The sequence below is a fragment of the Alligator mississippiensis genome, chromosome 10, assembly GCF_030867095.1.
Source record: "Alligator mississippiensis isolate rAllMis1 chromosome 10, rAllMis1, whole genome shotgun sequence".
In the NCBI taxonomy this organism is placed as follows: Eukaryota; Metazoa; Chordata; order Crocodylia; family Alligatoridae; genus Alligator; species Alligator mississippiensis.
Window position 1 is genome coordinate 77,566,427 of NC_081833.1, and position 18,449 is coordinate 77,584,875.

Below are 18,449 nucleotides of genomic sequence, written 5' to 3' on the forward strand. Positions count from 1 at the left end.
AAAGGAAAAGCTATTGGTTTATATATAGAGATATAGATATATACTGTGTTTACATAGCCAACAAGTTAAATGCAATATTCATAAGAGCATTAACAATAAAAATACAATCTGTGTGTAGCCAAGTACAGACTTAAAATGGTAAAACAGGAGAAAGGATCTCACCAAAAGTACAAATATACAGTACAAATTGATTTATTTAAAACAGTTACAAAAAAAAGCACAACAAAATAGAGATTATCCTCAGAAGTATTAATGCTTTGTTAAAGATCAGGTAGGAAGAGGCAGGGGCACGGTGGAGGGGAGCACCTGACTAGTTCTAAGGCTTTAGATACAATGCAGTTGGTTACATGTTAATACAGCCATTACATAACTGGGGTTATAGTTGAGGGATCAGTATGTATCTACACAGACCTCCTAGCCACGGGGCAGCCCAACCCACCTCCCTAGTGTGCACTTCCCTGCGTCTCCAGCCCGTGAACCTGTTGGTGCGGAGCTGGCCCCGACCGTAAGGTGCTGTGGGAGCGGGGAGCAGCCGGGCCGAGCTGGAGCAGGGTCCCGGGGCTCGTGCCCCCTCCTCCGTGCATGCCCCGGCAGTGGAGGGGCCCCACCCTCAGCATACTGGCTGCAGTACGCAGGCCAGGACCACAGAGCAGGGGGCTGGGAGACATCGCAGCAGCTGCCTCTGCAAGCACAGGCAGCCCTGAGATGGCAGCAGCTGCGCGGGGCACTGGGGAAGGCACGTGCTGCTGTGGCCCTGGGAGCGCCGTGGCCAGGATGCTCCTATTCCAGGCGGGGTGTTAGTTCTCTACTGGGGAAAGAACACTCAGTGTGAAAGTGCATTGTACGCGCTCCCCGCCGGGAAGGGTGGCAGGCGCCCAGCGGCACCCCCTTCCCAGCCAGGGCTTCCTCTGCATAGTCGGGTAGTGATGAGAGCTCTGCCGCTTGGACCTTGCCCTGTGCTCAGTGACGGGCCTGCATGCCCTAGGAGCAGGCCTGGCCCCAGTGGGGAAAGGACCATGGAATGTCTTGGGAGAAGGGAAGGAGGGCGGCAGACCCCGTTATTGCAGACTGCGGAGCTTCCACTGCCTCCCCACGCGCCGGGCAGAAGAGACCAGCCAGGGGCTGGGCATGAGCTGCCAGCTGCCCCTTCCCTCCGTAGTGTAACAGCAGGAAAAACACTTATTGCTCTGGGAAGCTCAGCATGCCAGTGCCATGGACAAGCTGCGGCCAGCCCATTCGACAGCCTCTCCCTTGCTACCTCAGACTCCTGCCCTCCGCACACCACACCCAGCTCCCTCTCTCAGAAAGGTGACACGGATGCCTTGCAGCCTGGCCTGAGCCACGGAGAGGAGATCCCACTGCTTGCCAGGCCTCAGCGTCCTTCCTGCTCGGGGCCCTGGTGCTGATGCCATGCACGGGTGGCAGCTGGAACCCACCTTCTGGCTACGGGCCTTGGCTGGGGGAGCAGAGCAGCAGCGAGAAGGGTCACGTCCACTACAGCTTCCTGCAGCTAGTTCTAAGCAGCGCCTCCCCCTAGGCACGGGCAGGCAGCGGGCCACGATGGCAAGGGGCAACTGCACCCACTAGCAGCTGGAAGTGCAGAGGCCACCACCCCCTCTGTCCAGAGCCCTGCCCTGTGAGCAGGGGGCACCAAGCAGAGGAGACAGGGGCCAACATCCAACACCAAGGCCCTCACACTACCAGTGTGGGGGGTAGAGGCATTTTGAGCTCAGAGGCCCTCAGAGGGGTCACCTCTGTGCACAATCAGTCCCTGTGCTCACACCTTGCACACAACCACAAGTCTCTGTCCATACCACTACAGCCATGCCATGGTTACATTCTCCCTTGCTTAGTCCCCTGCCTTAGACTGCCGGAAGCCACAGGCCAACTGCCTACCTGTGACACAGCAGGCCTACAAGCTGCAAGCAGAACAGGAGGGACAATGTTTAGGCACAAGCTGGGCACCTGGACCAAATGGTGCAGTACAGGGCAGGCGGCTACCTCTTTGCTGCTGCTGCCCAGGGGACAGGAAGCTCAGGCAAGGTCACTGAGGCTTTAGACCATGGGATTACAAGGACGGGTGGCCTGACCTGGGAAGCTGCAGAGTCAGCACCTGTGCCTGGGCAAGGCCACAGGCATGAAGGCTTGCGATACTCTCCTGATTTTAGGACCAATACGGCAGGGAATGTGACTGCTCGCCTGGGGAGAGGCGGGTGCTGATACTTTGGAAACAACAGAAACCGTGTCCAGGAGTGTTTTGGGGCCCTAGGGCTGGAGGCAGGAGACAGGCATGTGGGAGGGGACATGCTCTGGGCACTGGGCTCCCGTGTACTGTAGAAGCACCAGGGCCAGCTCAGTCTGAGGCACATCAAGGGGGATTTGAGTGAATATTAACAAGCTCCCAGGAACAGCTGCAACCAGTGTTGCAAAACAACATGGGACAGATCAGAGGTTCAGGGGGTGCTGAGCGCCCTGCCCAGGCAGGGTGGTGCCTCCAAGCAGGAGACAAGCCCAGGGTTGAAAACAACAGAGTGGTAACAGAACTAGGGTGAGAGCAGCAGAATCCCAGCAAGGGGATCAGGGCATGTGCCCTCCAAGAGACACCCACCCTCAGCAGCAGGATCTGGACACAGCTGACAACCTGAACACCACACAATGTCTACTCCTGCACAGACAATGCCTGGGTCTTGTCCTTTCTTGACCCCTACACCCATGCCATCCGAGGCAGCTCCATGCAAGGCTGCCGGCATGACTGAGTGCTGCCCGTACAGCGTTATCCCTGAATGATGCCTCAGCTTCAGCCCATGTCCACCTTCCCCATGACTGGTCTCCATTCTGTGGGGTGGCTCGGCACTGGCACCCAGGGAAGAAGCCCCAGCACAGCCGGCACAAAGACACCTATGACATGGCCCAAGGGGTGGCAACGCTACTCTGAACACTCCTGAATGACTGGTGGCAGTGAATGCCTGGCCTAGACGTGGCTCTTCCATGTCTGTAACTTTTCTGGGGACTTCGCCTGGAGGGGGCGAGCAGCCACCGGGCAGACTTCCCTCGGCTGCAGTTTCGTGCTCCCCAGTGGAAGGACAGGTTCTCACGCTCGCTGCTGCTCCAGCTGCCCAGAAGCCTGCCTGCAGCTGAGCCCAGGAATGGGACATCTGAGCCAGAGGGATTTTTCCTTGGAAGCAAGCACATGCGAAGGGAGGTTTGAAATGCAGCCTCGCCGGCTCCTTTGCTATAGCACCTGCCACTAGGAAACACAACCATCGGACTCAGATTCGGTGGCAAGTAATTGCGTTTGGCGTTATCACAGGAACTACCAATACCTCCTGCCACAGCACAGCTGCCTGAGGCCCCTACTTGCCCACACCCCACTCCCCAACCTGGCCCTCCCTCTCTGGTTTCCTTCAACGCTTGCAGGGGTTTTGCTAGCAGAAAGTCCCATGGGACTGAGTGGAGGAGACATGTCAGGGAGAGGCTGTCGGAGAAACACCTGCCCCCACCCCAAGAGCTCAACATGTGACGAAGTGTCCTTTTAAAGTGCATGTGTGAAAAGTGGGGAGGCTGGGAGCGGTGCCCCTGGCCCCCGCAGGGACCCAGCTCCCCACCACCATAGAGAGGAACAAACACTTCCGATACTGTATCTGCTACCTTGGGCTGTGGCTTCCTGGGTCCGCCCCTCCCGCCCCCACCCCCGAGTGCTCCATCCCCGGCCTGCAGGACGCTCAGGCACTCAGGGGCGTGCGAGAGCCCCGAGCTCTGGAATGCTTGTGGCCACACAGCCATGACCACATCCCCCATCCTCCATCCCTAACTCGCCTGTTGCTGCTGCTCCCTGAGGCACTGGAGCCCTCTGGATTCCAGGAGAGGATCTGATCAGTGACTGAACAGGAACCGAACCAGCTCTGCAGGCAGACAGCAGCCTCGCCGGTCAACCCGTCGCTCAGTCTGTGCAAAATCTCCACCTGACAAAGGGGGGCTCAGCCAGGGGCATGACCCAGGTGAGGGCCTCGCAGCGTTACTTCCCGGCATTCGAGCGCCCTTCAATGGACAGCTTCACTTCCTGGGGGATGAAGGAGGGACGGAGCAGGGATGGCCGGGGCTCCTCCCCCTGCGTGGTACATCTTTGGAAGTTGGGGGCTGTCCAGCTGTGCTGGCCACCCGGCTCAGGCTGGGAGGGCTCCGCACAGGCAGCGTGGGCAGCGCTGTCCCTTTCTGCCTGGCTCTTCCTCTCACTGTGCAGAGGTGCAGGGGGGTGCTCTCTGGACCCCTGCACCATTCTGTCAGCTCGCTCCCTGGCAGGCACAAGCTGGGTCGCGGGAGGGCAGGTCGCCTGAGAAGCAGAGTTGCCATTCATGTTCTGCAAGCTGATGGAGATGCAGACATCCCCCACCTGCAGCCTGTGGCAGGGCAGGGCGAAGAGCTGGGCAGTCCGCGCCGGGCTGCAGGAGGACCAGCCCTGGCCATACACGAAGAAGGGGTGCTCTGGGGGCACGTCGATGCTCACTTTGCTCTGCTGCTCCCCCACTACAAAATGCAGCATGACAAACCCAGGCCATTGGCTCTCCTGGATATCAACGACTGTGCTGGAGTCGATCTTCAGGCCCCCGCTCACCTCTGCACTGCGCACAAAGTCCTGGGTCTGCAGATCTTCCACCCGCTTCAGCTCTCCGGTGGCCAGTTGGATGATGGCTCCTTTCATGAAATGGGAAGGCAGATGGGAGGAGCTGGGGGGCTGCACCGGGCCCAAATCCTTGTCCAGCATGTTCCCCCGGGCCAGTGTGTTGGGACTCTGCCGTATCAGGGTCTCTGAGGAGGAAGACCTGATGGGCTCGGACCCGACCGGCACTAAAACCGGCTTGCCGTTGGCTATCGCCATTCCTTTGGTTAGCTGTCTGTATCTGGCTGGCTCCTCGGGGGACATTGCATATGGGCTCCTGGGCTGGCTCTTCTCTGCAGCAGCAGCAGCCGCCTCCATGGGACTCCTCCACAAGTCCCCAGACTCCCCTTGCTGATCAGGGATGTTATGGCAAAGGTTTAAAGGGCTCAGGCCATCCTTCTTCTGGGCTGCCAGAATCGGGTAATCCTGAGAGGCCAACACCCCAACCACCCTCTGTACCTCCAGGTCAGTATCCGGGGTGCTTCTGTGAGCTGGCACAGAGACCTCTGCTCTCAGAGTCTGGTAACCTGAAAGGAACTGTCCATCCAACACGCACTCCACGGCCGCCCCACACAGCTGGGCTTCGGCTTTGCTGCTGGCACAGTCCACAGCCTCGCCAGTCCTCCGCACCACGTGATGCTCTAGATGTCTCTGCCCGCCATTGGCAGACGCTGCGTCCGAATTCAGCTGATTCTCTTGCGCGGGAGGATCCGGGCTTCCAGCGGCAGCAGACATCTCGTACGCAGAGAAGCCCGGGGGCAGCCGGGACATGTGGTAATAAACAGGAAGCCTCCCCTGGGCTATGTCCAAAGGCTGGGCGCCAGCATGGTGCTGGACCTGGCTGGAGGGGGAGAGGGCAGAGGCAGGCTTGCTGAAGGCGTGGGCGGGAGAGGTAGTCGGAGGGGAGGCGGCGGCAGCGGCGGCTTCCTCGGTCAGCAGAGAGGTGTATGGCACGAAGTGGGGCACGTGCGAGGCGCCCAGGCCGGCGGAGGGCGAGAGCAGGGGGCCGGGCAGGAAGCCGGGCGGCACGGCGTAGGGCACGGTGTAGTGCGGGCCCACGAGCTGCAGCGAGGCGGGCGGCAGCTGGGCGTAGTGCAGCGGCGGGTAGGGCACGCCTGCGTGCGGCAGCAGCGACGAGGCCACGCCGAAGGCGGGCGGCAGTGGGCTCATGCTCACCACGGGCGGCGGGAAGGCGGCGGGCGGCACGGCCACCTTGTACAGCAGCCCGTACGGCTCCAGCGGCGGCCCCGCCTCGGCCCCCGGCCCCGGCCCCGCGCCCTCCCCGGCCGGCCCGTAGCGCGAGGGCGGCGGGGGCGGCGCGGGGCTGCGCGCGGCCGCGCCCCGGGCCCAGGCGGGGCCGTCGCCGGGCGGCGCGTGGTTGGCGGCGCCGAGGGGCGGGCGCGCCGCGTCGTGGCTGGCGGCGCCGGGCAGGTCGCGCTTCTTGGGGGGCAGGCACTCCTGGCTCCGCTCGTGCGCCGGCCTCATGCTGCCGCCGGCCCGCGGGCCCCGCCGCTCCGCGCCGCCGCCTGCGCCTCACCTGCGGGGGGAGGGCGGAGGACAGCGTCAGCGCCGCCGCCGCCGAGCCCCCCGGCCCCGGCCCCGACCCCGCTCCCCTCCCCGCCACTCACCCGCCATCGCCCGGCGCCGCCGCCCCGGCCCCCATCGGCCCGGCCCGGCCCGGCCCGACCCGACCCGACCCCTCCCCGCGGCGCGGCGCGCGGCGATGACGTGTAGGCCGCGCGCCGGAAGCGCCTCACCCCGCGGGGGCTGGGGCGCACGGGAATGACGTTTGGCTCTGTGTTGCCATGGCTACCGGGCACCGCCCGGGCCCGGGCCGGCCTGTCGAGCACATCACACAGCGCGCGGCGGCCCGAGCGGGCTCCGCGCAGCGCCGGTGCCCTGGGCTCGTGCCACCTGGCCTAGGCCCGCAGCGCCGCACGGGCTGTCCCGAGGCCGCGGGCAAGGCACGGGGCGCGACGGAAGTGGGCGGCGGGCGACAGGAAGGGGCGGGGCCGGCTGGCGGGCGGAACCTTGGCGCGGGGCCGGGGGGCCCGATCGGACGGGTACAGCCGCGACACCCACGGCCATCAGCGCCTGACGTCATCACTGCCTGCCACGGCGCTGCGCAGCCTCCGCGCACAAGAGAACGCGGCGCTTCCGCCGGGAAAAGGAGTCCCCGGCCCGGCCCTCGCCCGCGCTACGCGCCCGCCGCGCCCGAGGTGAGTGCGCGGGGCGGCCGCGGCGGCTGCGGCGGCGTCCCCAGGGGCGAGCAGGGGCGGGTGCCGAGCGGGCGCCGCCCGAGGGCGCGGATCCCTCCGCCTGCCGTAGCGGTGCTGAGGCCGCCGCGCCGCCATTTTGAACGCCTGGCCCTGCCGCCGCCTCGTCCGCTGCAGGCGCCCGGCCCGGCCCGGTGAGTGCGGCCCCCCCGCCCCGAGCCCCGGTGTTCGCCCCGCCCCGCCCCGTCTCGATCTTCTGCCCCGCCCCGTCCCGCCGCGGCCCCCGCCGGCCCTGCTCTGCTTGGCAGCCGCGCCCGCCTTCCCCGTCCCGTCCTCGGCTTTCCCAGCGCCTCGTGTGCTTCTGCTGCCTTCCCTGTCCCCTCCCGGACAGGTTTTCCCGGCACCAGCAGGAAGCGGACGAAGGTTTTACACGTCTGTCTCGGGGGCGATAGGTATTTCTTCTCGCAGGGGTCCCTCCGGACTGGAGGGTGCCGGCCGCAGCGGGCCATGCGTTCGCCCCGGGGCTCGCATGCGGCGTGCGCGTCCCGCTCCGGCCCGCGCGCGGCGGTCTGCAGGCCGACTGTTCCCGAACAGGCGATTTTGCGCGTGCAGACGGGCGCCTGCGACACGTCCCGAGGGGCGAAGCCGTGGGGCCGCTCGTGTCGCGTTGGCCGGCCGCGGCGAGGGATCCTGGGATGGTGGCACCGTCCCCTCGAGCTTGTCCAGCTCCGCGCGCGTTACAGCGACTGCCGCTTCCTGTTTCGGCTTGCGTTCACTGGCAGGGGAAAAGCCTCTTCGCCGCCGGCAGCGAGCGTGTTTTTCCTGGAGACCGGCTCCGACGTGGCGGCGCTGGTTGTAGCCGTTGTGCGACGCGCGAGGCAGCGGTGTGGAAACGGGTCTCCCGGGGGTGCTGGCGACTTGGGGTGTATGCTTCTTTGCTTACTCCCCGACTTGGCGGTGCCTCTTCCTCCGTGGCGCCCCGGGCCCCAGCACTGCAGCTCACAGCAGTAGAGCAGTTACAGATTTCACTTTTCTATTTAATATATTGCTGCAAAATAACTTGCTTTCTTTTTTGGCTGTGGTGTGTTTCACACTTGGTTTCCCTGGCTTCAGCATCTGTTTTCTCTTGCTACACTGGAAGCTTATTTTATCTGTTTTCAGGGCCTGTTCCTTTCCCCCTGTTGTGTGCACGGTCTTTCTCTCTCTCTCTCTCTCTGCCTGTCTCGCTTCTCGTTATCTGCTTGCATCTGCTCTCTGTGGGGGATTCACTTTACCAGACACCTGAGAGTTCAACTGAGGTGAGAAGTTTTGCTCTCCCAAGTATGAGCAGCATGGACCCCCTCTGCTTCTCCTTTAGGCTGGGAGTTCACCTTCCTACATGGGTGTGATTCCTGGATCTCACATGTATATTCCTCCTGCTAGGTATCTGGTAGGTTTGAGACCTCATCCTAGGATGTACAAGGGAGAAAATGAGCACTTTGCTCTGGCCCTAACAAGAGGCTGGTGGCTGCTGTGGGAATGACTTCTCTGCTAGCCTGTCCTTGTTCTGAACTCCTCTTGGTTTGGAGGGTTTTCTGCTCCAGTGAACAAAGCCAGTGTTGCCTTTCTGCCTACGCCAGCCAAACGGCAAGAGAAGGCAGTCTGATTTTGGAGAGCGCCCTGCACAGGGTCCTGCATAACATCACAGACAGCGAGGGAGGCTGGGAACTTTTCACACGACTCCTTGGCAAAGCTCGGGAGAGCAGCCGGGCCCTAGAGATGGTAGCAGACTTAGGCAGGTGCTGCACTGATTCTTCATGTTTTAGATTTGGAAAGTCACTCTGGACCTTAAGTGGTAGAAGCTTCTTAACACATTTTTGGCACTTAGCAAGGAAAACTTACGTTCCCTTTGAGAGTGGCTGTTTAAGCCCTCTCTGAGGTTTTGGTGATTTCCATAGCCTGAAACTGACCTTCGGTTTCTTACCGTGCTAGGAATAGGCAAACTTGTTTGGAGTGGCCTATTTTAGATCTTTCTCTGATGCTTTCTAGGGCAAAGTGTCTGCTCTACTGTTGTGTCGGCAGCTACATTATTGGATTAGGATTCTTGGTGCTGGTAATTGCAGGACATGTAGCAAATCAAGCTGAGGCTGGTAAGTGGTGAAGAGTCATGGTCACCTGATGAATGTGCCAGACAGTTGTGCTTGAGTTGCTTGTGGGCCCCTCCTTGTGTTACAGGTGGCAGTAATTGGCTCCATGCTTGTAGTTTGGCAGAGGCCACAAGTTGAATGGACTGGGGAAGTTGAAGGCTACATCTGCTCTGAAGGTCATGCTTCCTGGGCTTTGGCTGAGGTCACCTGACAGCATGCAGTGATGCTGCCTAAGCAGTGCACCGTGAGCCCCAGGGTTTCCATCTGGCCTTGAAAAAGGGTTCTTCTCTGCTGGGCTAGAGCAGCAGCCCAGAGGTTCTGGGGTCTGCTCTGGAGCTGAAAAGATGCATCTGTATATCGGAAACCAGAGCTGAGTGTTGATCGTATTAGCAGGAACAGAGGAGAACAGTAAAGGGCAGCATGGTTGTGGTGACTGAGGTGTGGGTACTCTGGCGTTGTAATCCTGCCTGTCTCACTGATTTATGGTGTGGCCTTGGTGATCTCCCTCCGCTCTCCATTGCTTAGCTTCTAAAGGGGTAATATTCACTTGTTCAGCCAACCTGTCCTGATGCAGACACTTGAGCCTTATGCACAGTAAAGATCATAGAGAACAATATTGGTTCCCCCCCTCCACTTTTGGGCCACCTGGAATTGTTTTATCTTCAGAAGACTCTTGCTGCTTCAATTTTTTTTAATGCTGCTGGAGAAGAGTGCTGCTTCCTTTGTGAGGGTGTTAAAGGCCTGGCTTGCAAGAATGCTGTCTTGATATTTAAACTCTCTTCCTGTCCGATACCTTTGTGTAGCCCAAAGCAATATTGACCCTTTTTATTTCCATATTGCTTTCAAACTCCTGTTTCTTTTCTATCTCTCTGGTCTCTTGCTGTTACCACTTCACCATTCAATTTAAATATTTTTTTTTACCTTTCCCAAGGGAGACTAGCTTCTCTGTTTCCAGGTTGAATTTCATGCTGTTGTTTCTGATAACTTTTCTTACTTCTCAGTCCCTTCTTATTTAATTTGCCATTCTGCATGGCCTCCCACCTTTGTTTGTGGTTTACCCTTTGGGGATGAATGTTATGGAAAATGAAGTGAAACGCTGGTGTCTGAAGCGCTCCAGTGGGCTGTCCTCGGGACCTGATATGCTTCTGTTCACAATTATGTTCTTGCCCTGTCTGGATCCATGTGTTACTGCTGCTGTTCAAGCCCATTTGAATTTTTCAGTAGCATTTAGGAAGAAAACTGTCTGTGCTCTCTTACTTCAGTCTAGCCATATTCCACATGGCCCTTTCCTTTAACCCACAAAGGGCTTGATCCTCTGCCATTGAAGCAAATTGGGGAGTTCTAGCATTGGCTTTGAGCTGGCTCTGGCCTGATTCTTCTTGGTGTGAGGAGTGCAGTGTGTTGTATGTAGATCTGAGTGGGGTGATTTACATCACTTGACTTTTAAAATTCATCACTGATTTAAATCATGGTGAGATAATTGATCTTTAGATTTTTTTTTTTAATCTAAAATCTATAATGGACTAAATCATAGAGGCTTTCTTCAGGAGATGCCTGTACTAATAGAGTAATGTGCTTGAATCTGACCAAATTGCTATATGCAAAGAACAAAAACAAAAAAACCCCAACCTCTGCCCCTCTTCAAAAGCTCTAAAAACTAAGCCCCAATCCTCTAAACACTTAAACTGATATGTAGCTTTATACCTATTAACAAGTCCACTGACTTCAGTGCGACTGTTCATGTTCTTAGTGTTTGCAACATTAGAGTAACTCTTATTAAAGACTTTTTAGTGACAAAACCTCTGTCCCTTCCAGACAGGATTGCTTTAGTTAAGTTGTATACAGTTTCCTTAAGTTATTGTGAACTTTTTGTGTATACATAGCTTAACATTTCTCAAAACACCAAAGAGTGAGATTTTTCAAAATCTCCTGAATGACTTAGAAGCATGAGTTCTTTTGTCTTCAGATTGCAACCCTTGCTAGAAGAGTAGCTTGATTTGGTGCATTTCATTGTTCCTGATTTGTGGAGGTTTGGTGCAATTGGAACCTGGTCTTAGTTGCACATATAACACAAGCTGTTTGTTTATCAGTTTGTAATTGAGCCTTTGATCATGTTTCAGGAAGAATGCTAAGGAAATCCTGCACTTGTTCTTTTCAGTGAAATTTCTCACTAGAAAACATCTCTAAAATGTGAAATCTTGCTAACTGGTAGCTGCAGAAGAAAGTGTTCACTTCTGCAGCGTACGATTAGAAAAGGAATGAAGTAAAGACCTAGAACATGATTTTAAAATGAATGGAAAAAATAATAATTTTATCCTCCTCATCTGACAACTTATTGTTGCACTTGGGAGTATTGTGATAAAGGTGGGTTTTAAGAGAGATTTTGAATGAGGAGGGGCCAGTGCCTTTATGTCAGTATCTGTGACTAGGTACTGGTGGGAAAAGCAGAGGAACAGAGCCCTGAGGCTGCCTCCCTTCATGCAGGGGAGGGGGCAGAAAGCAGAGTCAGAAGGGCTGGGTCCATGATGGCGTCAGGCACTGGATTCCCATTGGAACTCATTCATTTCTGTAAATCCAGCCCTATGAGACAAGGTCGAGTACACAGGTAGAGCCTTGAAGAGGAGCAGAATGCGCACCATAGAGCAGAACATCATTTTCTGAGTTGTGCTTTAGCCACAAGTGAGCCAGGTGCTTTCCAAGCAACAAGGGGGAGTCTGTATGTCTGGGCAGGAGCTTACAGGCTATGGAGAGGAAGCAGTGGAAGGGGTGCCTACACCAGGAAGTGGCTGGCGGCTCTTGAATCGCCCAGGTTTGATCCCTCCTCCTGATGCGTAACAGCAAATAACACGTACTCACTCTGGGAAAGTGCATTGTGCTGGAAAATATGTGGCTAGCCCTGACAGATAAGAGCCAGCCTTTAGAGTGGAGGACAGCTGCGTTTATAAAGGGGACATTTTTGGGTTCACCACAGTCAGGCAGTGTCTTTTCAGACGCAATAGTTTGTGCTTGGTTGAGTTGGCTAAGTTACGTTGGGTTATAAAATGCATTTTTCCCTGTATAAATGCATTTTTCCCTTACTGTTTTGCTGTGGCAGTTTGCCATTTGATTAACTTGTAGCCTTTGTCCAAAGCTGACGTCTCATTATTCTTCATAAACTTTGCAAGCCTTCTGCATTTGTAGAGCTCTTAACAACCTTGCAAGGTTTTTCCCCCCCACCCCTTAAATAATTAGGCCTGAATGTTCATATGAGCTCTTGCTCATGTTTAATCCCATTTTATTGTTGCCTATGCTAACTTCTTTATAACTCACTCTGTTCTTGCCCCTACTAGTAGCTACCTGTAGTAATGCACAAATCTCCAATTCTCTCCCTTGGAGAGCAGTCCTTGTGGTTAAATGTTAAAGCCTGGAGGACTGTGGTACAGGTTTCCCTCACTTTATTCTGTATATGCGTTCCTGGAAAATGGCGCATAACTCATTCGCATACAGGGAACCCACTTTACAATGTAACAGATAGGGATACTTCCAAGACTTCCACTGTACAGATCCCCAGACCAATTTCTACCACTTTTACAAGACAGTTTTGGTATTCACCAACAGCAGACACAAGCACAGGGCACTATCATAATGTGGATGGGAACTACAGAAACACACACAGTCTCCTGTGTGGATCTGTGCTCCTCACTCGTTGGCTGCGATGTTTTGGTGCGCGTCACTCCCACAGTGCACTGCACAAAGCAGCTGACTGCAGGTTTCCACCATACCGATTGCATAAGAGTGAATTTACCTCACATATAACGAATAAGAGCGAATTCACACGTGCAGAACCTGCATAAAGCGGGGAAACCTGTATTGGAGCCATTATTCTAACTTTCACGGAAACTCCAAAGCAAACAAAGTACTGCCCTGCCCTGCTTTTATCTTATGCTGGCCACCCCTTGGCCAGAAGAAATGAGGAATGTTTGTCAAATGACCTCAATTCTCATCTGGGGCTGACTGCGCTGCCCCCCTGCAGCCCCTTGTGCCACTGGCTGCTGCTGCAGGGTTTTCAAATGCTGGTTCTATGATGCTGTGTAAGATGAGGTGCCCTCTCTCTTGCAGTTTAAAGAGAGAATGGGGGGCAGGGTCTGGATTCCCATCCAGGGCTCCTGAAAGGGGGTGTTAGCGATGCAGACAGCTGAGCAGGAGAAATCTTACTGTCTGTGACTTTTATGGATTGGAGACAGGTGAAATAAAGGAATATAGTGATGCAAGAGCAAGTCTCAAAAAGGGAGTACTAAAATAGGGCTCTGTCTGCCTGGGAGTAATGGAAAAAGGGTGTGGGGAAGAGCATGAGAGTTGAGGCAAGTGCAGTTTTACCTTCTCTGGTTAGCTTTCCTGTTTGAGTTGACACTGCCACCCAGGCTGGTTTGCGTGAAATATTCTGGATTGAATGAACAGTGACCTATAGACAACTTGTCAGCTGACTTACAGGTGTTTGCCTCTCCTGTGAGCCTGGTCCTTCTCTAGAAATACTCATTTTAAAATGTGTCCTGCTGCCTGCCTGTGTGGGGGCTCGATCTGCAGCTCACTGCCCAAGTGTTGAGTGTCCTGAGCTAGGCAGTTAGGAAGTTTGCCTTCTGGGCAGGGTCATCCAGAAGCTGTGGGATTATCATGGAAGTTGGGTATTGTTTCCTGAGGCCACTCTTCTCTAGGTTCCTGTTGAACTAGTGTCTGGCTATGGAGACCTTGCGGTGGTGGAGTAACAGAGTGGGAGTTGAGCCCCTGTGGATCATCAGTTCTTAGCTGATGGCCGTGAGGGCGCTGTGGGTGGTTTGCCAGGAGTGATATAGGTGGGATTAGCTGCGGTGCCAGGCTGGGTCACGTTCTGCAGGAAGGAGCTACCTCCTGAATGGGAAACAGCAGAGCCGCCTGGGTGCGGCACCTCCGGTGGGCTGCATGCAGGCAGTGCTGCCGTTTTGGAGCTAATTGGCCCAGGCACAGTGCTGTGGGAAGGCCGCTATGCTGCTTCCCAGTCAGGAGCTAGCATGGGCAAAGGTGGCTTGTGTGAGCAGCCTGCCCTGCAGGAGGGCCACGAGGCTGGCTGCCCGTGAGGCCTTGCGTGGAGGTGTGTGTCTGTGTGAGTGGAGAGGGGGGGATTTCAAAGGTACTTCTAAGTGCATGAGTCACGCACAAAATGTTTTTTACGTTGGCTCATGGCCAGTTTGTGTTTGTAAATTGTGCTTCCCTCTGTTCCTTTTGCATTTCATAGGACAGGAAGTAGACATACTTTATTCACCCTCTATTTGTTAGTGGAGCTTTGTGCTATTTAACAGCTACTGCCTTTTTACAGCAGTTAAGATTGTTCAAGTGCTGTGGGATCTCTCTGGGCAGAAGGCGCTGTTTACCTGTTTAGTGTAAGAGCCATCAGTTCAGGACTCTGGGGAATGTTGGCAGAACCTGTTCCACTTGCCCAAGCCTGGTTAGTGAGTGTAAATCCTCGCCTCAGAATACCTGGTGGAGGCTATGATTCCTGTACAGAGGCGGCGTGACTCATTACTGGATGAAGCCAGAAGGAGAAAGGTGGTCAAGTGTGGCAGAGAATGCATTGGGCAATGCCCTTTCAGGGGTTGCAAAATGCACTTGCCAGTGGAACGTAAGAAACTTCCTCTTGCAGTTGTGGTGGGGGGAGGAGTAACCAAACCCCAACATCAATGAGTTCCAGCTTTAATTTAAAAATACAGAAGGCATCTGTGAGGAACCCCACTCATGCAAAGGCATGTCAATGAATGTATTACCAGAGAAATGAGGCAAGAAGCAAAGTAGGGACCACTAGTATACCATGCGATGGGGAGGATGCTTCACCTAATTAACTAGCTGGTGTCTTGCTCCATTTTTCCTGTCCCAAGTCCCTCTTGCTTGGTGTTTCTGGCTCACTTCCATGTTGTTGCTGTGTAGTACTGGATTTATCCTCCCGTAAACCCTAAAGGCCTCAATCAGATTTGAGCTGTTGTTTGTTAACCCCTGTGCCAAGCTGACATGGGGTGATCTGTTTAACTCTCTGCTTGTCCTTGATCATGGATACTGTGGTGGGGTCGGTGGGAGCATATATTTTTGTGAAGTGAGGGAGCAAGCTTGATTAGCTTTGGAGAAAGGTGAGTGAAAACCTGCAAAACTCATCTGGACCACCTTCTCTTATGTGATGTTTCTGTTGGTGTTATGGAGCTTGAAGTCTGTAATCTCCCTGCCATGTTGTCTCTTCTGTTCGAGGAATTCTCATTCTCTTTGGTGTTAGAAAATCACTGCCTTTCTTTGTCTGAGGGACATGAATCTTCTAATGGAGTTAAGATTTCCAGTGTATGCTCTAAAGCCTTGTACAAATAAAACCATAAAGCCGTCCTCAGAAAATGCGCACTGGGTGGATTGGGAGCCAGTGAATGTAGAATAGGCTGTTGGCGAAAAGAGCCTCCACTTCGTGTAAGTGAAGCTGTAATCCAAGCCTGTTGTGCTGGAGTGATGGACACTGAACATGGTACAAGGAAGAGCCTGAAGACACGAGTAAATGTAGAGAATGTTTGGGTTTTGAAAATGGGGAGGGAGGCAGGAGTGGGGAAGGGGAGACGTGCACAGACCTGTTGGCCTCCCCGCAGGCTTGTTTGTTTTGTGAAGAAGGCAAGGATCTGTCCCAAACCTAGGTTAATAGGTGTAATATTAATGAAAGGCATGTCACTGAATTGCAGAGAGCAAGGTTCTGAATGCTGGAAAAATAAACAGTAGCTTTATTTTATCAAAGTGCCCTTCATGATGCCCTCTTCAGCACTTCCTCATGATTTTGCTTGGGCTGGGCAGGAAGTTTGGAGCATGCTGGTCACAAATGCAGCTCAGGAAACAGTTCACATCAGATGACTGCCACTGGCAGACTGTTTTGGCAGTTAAGAAATACATCTGAAGTAGAAGCATCCGCATAATTGGTCCCGTGTCTGACACACAGCTAGTTATTTTTTAATTGTTTGCCCTGTTTGATTGCTAGCATCTTTTAGCAGTGATGAGGAGGAAGGTTCACCTTTGAGGTCTGTTACCTGCAAGTGACCACTCTGGTTAAAGGCCTGGAAGGGACCTCTGGGTTCATTGGGCCCAGTCTCCTGCTGCTGCAAGCAACCCTGCACAGTCTTATGAAGCTCCATTTTGAAACCTGCTGCGTTTCTTTCCTCTACTGCTCATAATAGCTGTGCCAGACCTGCTCCCCTGGTAGTGAGAAACCTTCTAATTTTCAGCCTAGATGTAGTCATGGCCAGTTTATACCCGCTTATTTTAGTGCCAGCATTGTTCTTTACCTTCCCCTGTGTTTTAAATCCCTAATGTCCTTATAGAAAGTAATTGCATTCCCTCTCAGCCTTCCTTCCTTAGCTAAACAAACAAGGTCTCTTGGCCTCCTTCCCTACCACAGGCTGAGCATCCACTACCCTGATCATCCTTGGAGCCCTTTCCTTTATAGCCAACTGGGTGGTGAGGTTTGGGTCTGTCACCATTGGATACCTGGGTCATGTTCCCATCTTTTCTGGCTTCTCAGAGTGGTGCAGGGCCTACCCGACAGCAATTATGAAGGATACGGGGTTATTAATGTCTGGCCAAAGGGTATTTTGCTTTTTATGCGAGATGCTAAAGTGAAATGCTGGTGTACCTTGTGCTCAGTGCTGTATGGTGTTCACTGGTGTTGGTGCACTGCTATGCAAGGCTGATTGGAAGTGGCCAGTTATAACTTGGACCAATTTGAAAGGATTTTCATGAGGCCAGCAAAAGGCACTGCCCTGACCTCAGGGCTGTTCTTGCCAAAACTGTCTTCAACCGCCAAGAATTAGATCTCTTGGAGTTGCCAGAATTTGCCACAATAGTGTGAAGCAACTGTTATATCTGCTGTTGTGCTCCCATTGTATCTAAATGCAAGCTGTTGAAAACTCCCTTTTCATGGAGGGAGCTTGGTTCTTGTCATGCAGCTGAGCTTGGCTGTTTTTCTATCAGGTTTTTTTCCCCCTCTTTGGCCTTATCCTTTAGTAAAGAAGAGTATGTTAGGGTAACAAACACAAAGTAAAATCCTATTGAAGACAACATATTGCACAGTTTTGATATGAGTTAGCAGACTGAGCTACAGACTACTGGGGGAATTGGGATTCACCTTGTCCTGCTAATTTTCCAGTGGTCGGTACTTGAGGTTGATAGCTTGCATAAAACTATGAATGGTCTTGTCTCTAGGGTTTTACTGTGTTTGGGTTTGCTCCAGGTGAGTGCATCTTCACTCTCTTCTTTCTCCTGGTTAGTATGCAGCTCTTTGGGGAGTAGTCCTTTGCTTTGAATTAGCAGAGTGAGCCAGCACCCAATCTTGTTTAGAGATACAGAGGCACCTGGTAGGTTGATGTGGTAAGAACAGGAGGATGCTTGCCAAGTGTTATGGGCAGACCCTGTCTGACTGACCAAGTGTTATGCCTACACGGTCCGTGCAGTGCTGCTCAGGATACCCCAAGCAACTAGTTTCTTTATGGTATGAGGCTGTGGGGTGTGTGGTGATCCAATCGATGCAGTCTGGCACGGACCCCAAGGCTGTGTTGCTGAGCACAACACAGTTGGTACAAGTAGGGGAGCTATGATCCTGTTGCTGTCTCTGCATTTTGCAGACCGAGGAAAATTTTGAGGATTGTTCTCCCTGAATGCCAAAGGCAGGTTTAGAGAATATGTGAAATGAATTTCCCAGCTATAGAAAATTCTGTTGCTGTGGCTCTGTGTCATTGGGCTTGAGGCCCCCTCTATAACTCTTGTGAATTGAGCGGCACCCAATTTTGAAAACAAATTTATCGACCAGTATTACAGGGCTTACCTCCTTGGAGGGGACGGGGCAGGCAGAGACAAGCCTGCACTTATTTGCTTATCTCCTTGCACCTCGCAGTAGCACCCTTCAAAGGATCTGGCGGCACTGCTGGGAAGGCATGTTCCCTTTGGTCAGACAGCCCATTCTGTATCCTGTCTGGTAAGATGAGAGCACTTGGAGTTCACATGGCACAGACTTTCTTTGCACTCTCTCCTTACTGACTGACTGGCTGCACTGTATAATGTGACAGACTTGTTTGTTTTAGAAAGGACTGTTCTGGGAGGCTTGGATTAAAGGGACAGCATCAACTTGAATATTTTAAAAGGGCTCTTTGAAATGTGTCCAAGCCACAAAAGCAATCCACATATACGTTTTTCTAGGAGGAACTATGTGAACCTGGACTCTTAAATTTGAATACATTAATCCCTTATCTGAAATCTGCCTCTGTCTGACTTTGTTATCAAAACCAACACTAATTTTTACAAAAAATGTGGATGTTTCCCAGATTGCTGGTAAACTTGCGTTTGCAGGTACCTGTGCGTGGCCTTTCTGGAAAAAGCTGCTAGTTGTGATCACTAGGACATTCCTTGCAAGATTTTTCCAGATGCATTTCC

General features: G+C 53.8%; 2 protein-coding genes across 4 annotated transcripts in view; one reads left to right on the top strand and one right to left on the bottom strand.

The window, feature by feature from the left end:
* On the bottom strand, nt 1-6,495 carry ATXN1L (ataxin 1 like). 2 transcript variants are annotated; one of them, XM_059714020.1, is made up of 2 exons: nt 6,286-6,495; nt 1-6,194 (listed from the first exon to the last, which is right to left on the bottom strand). In XM_059714020.1, the coding sequence occupies exon 2, from the start codon at nt 6,140-6,142 to the stop codon at nt 4,016-4,018; it is 2,127 nt and encodes a 708-aa protein (XP_059570003.1). In that variant the 5' UTR covers nt 6,143-6,194; nt 6,286-6,495; the 3' UTR covers nt 1-4,015. The 2 variants fall into 2 exon arrangements, with proteins under 2 accessions (XP_059570003.1, XP_059570004.1); XM_059714021.1 differs by having other exon boundaries at nt 6,415-6,494.
* A 263-nt stretch (nt 6,496-6,758) lies between these two features.
* AP1G1 (adaptor related protein complex 1 subunit gamma 1) overlaps nt 6,759-18,449 on the top strand; it is a 47,234-nt gene continuing 35,543 nt past the window's right edge. The window contains exon 1 of one of the 2 annotated variants that reach the window (XM_059714018.1): nt 6,759-6,876. The gene's annotated coding sequence lies outside the window, so the exon portion shown is untranslated. Of the gene's footprint in view, nt 6,877-6,963; nt 7,068-18,449 lie in introns of those variants that run through there. The other variant, XM_059714019.1, reaches the window with a different exon arrangement.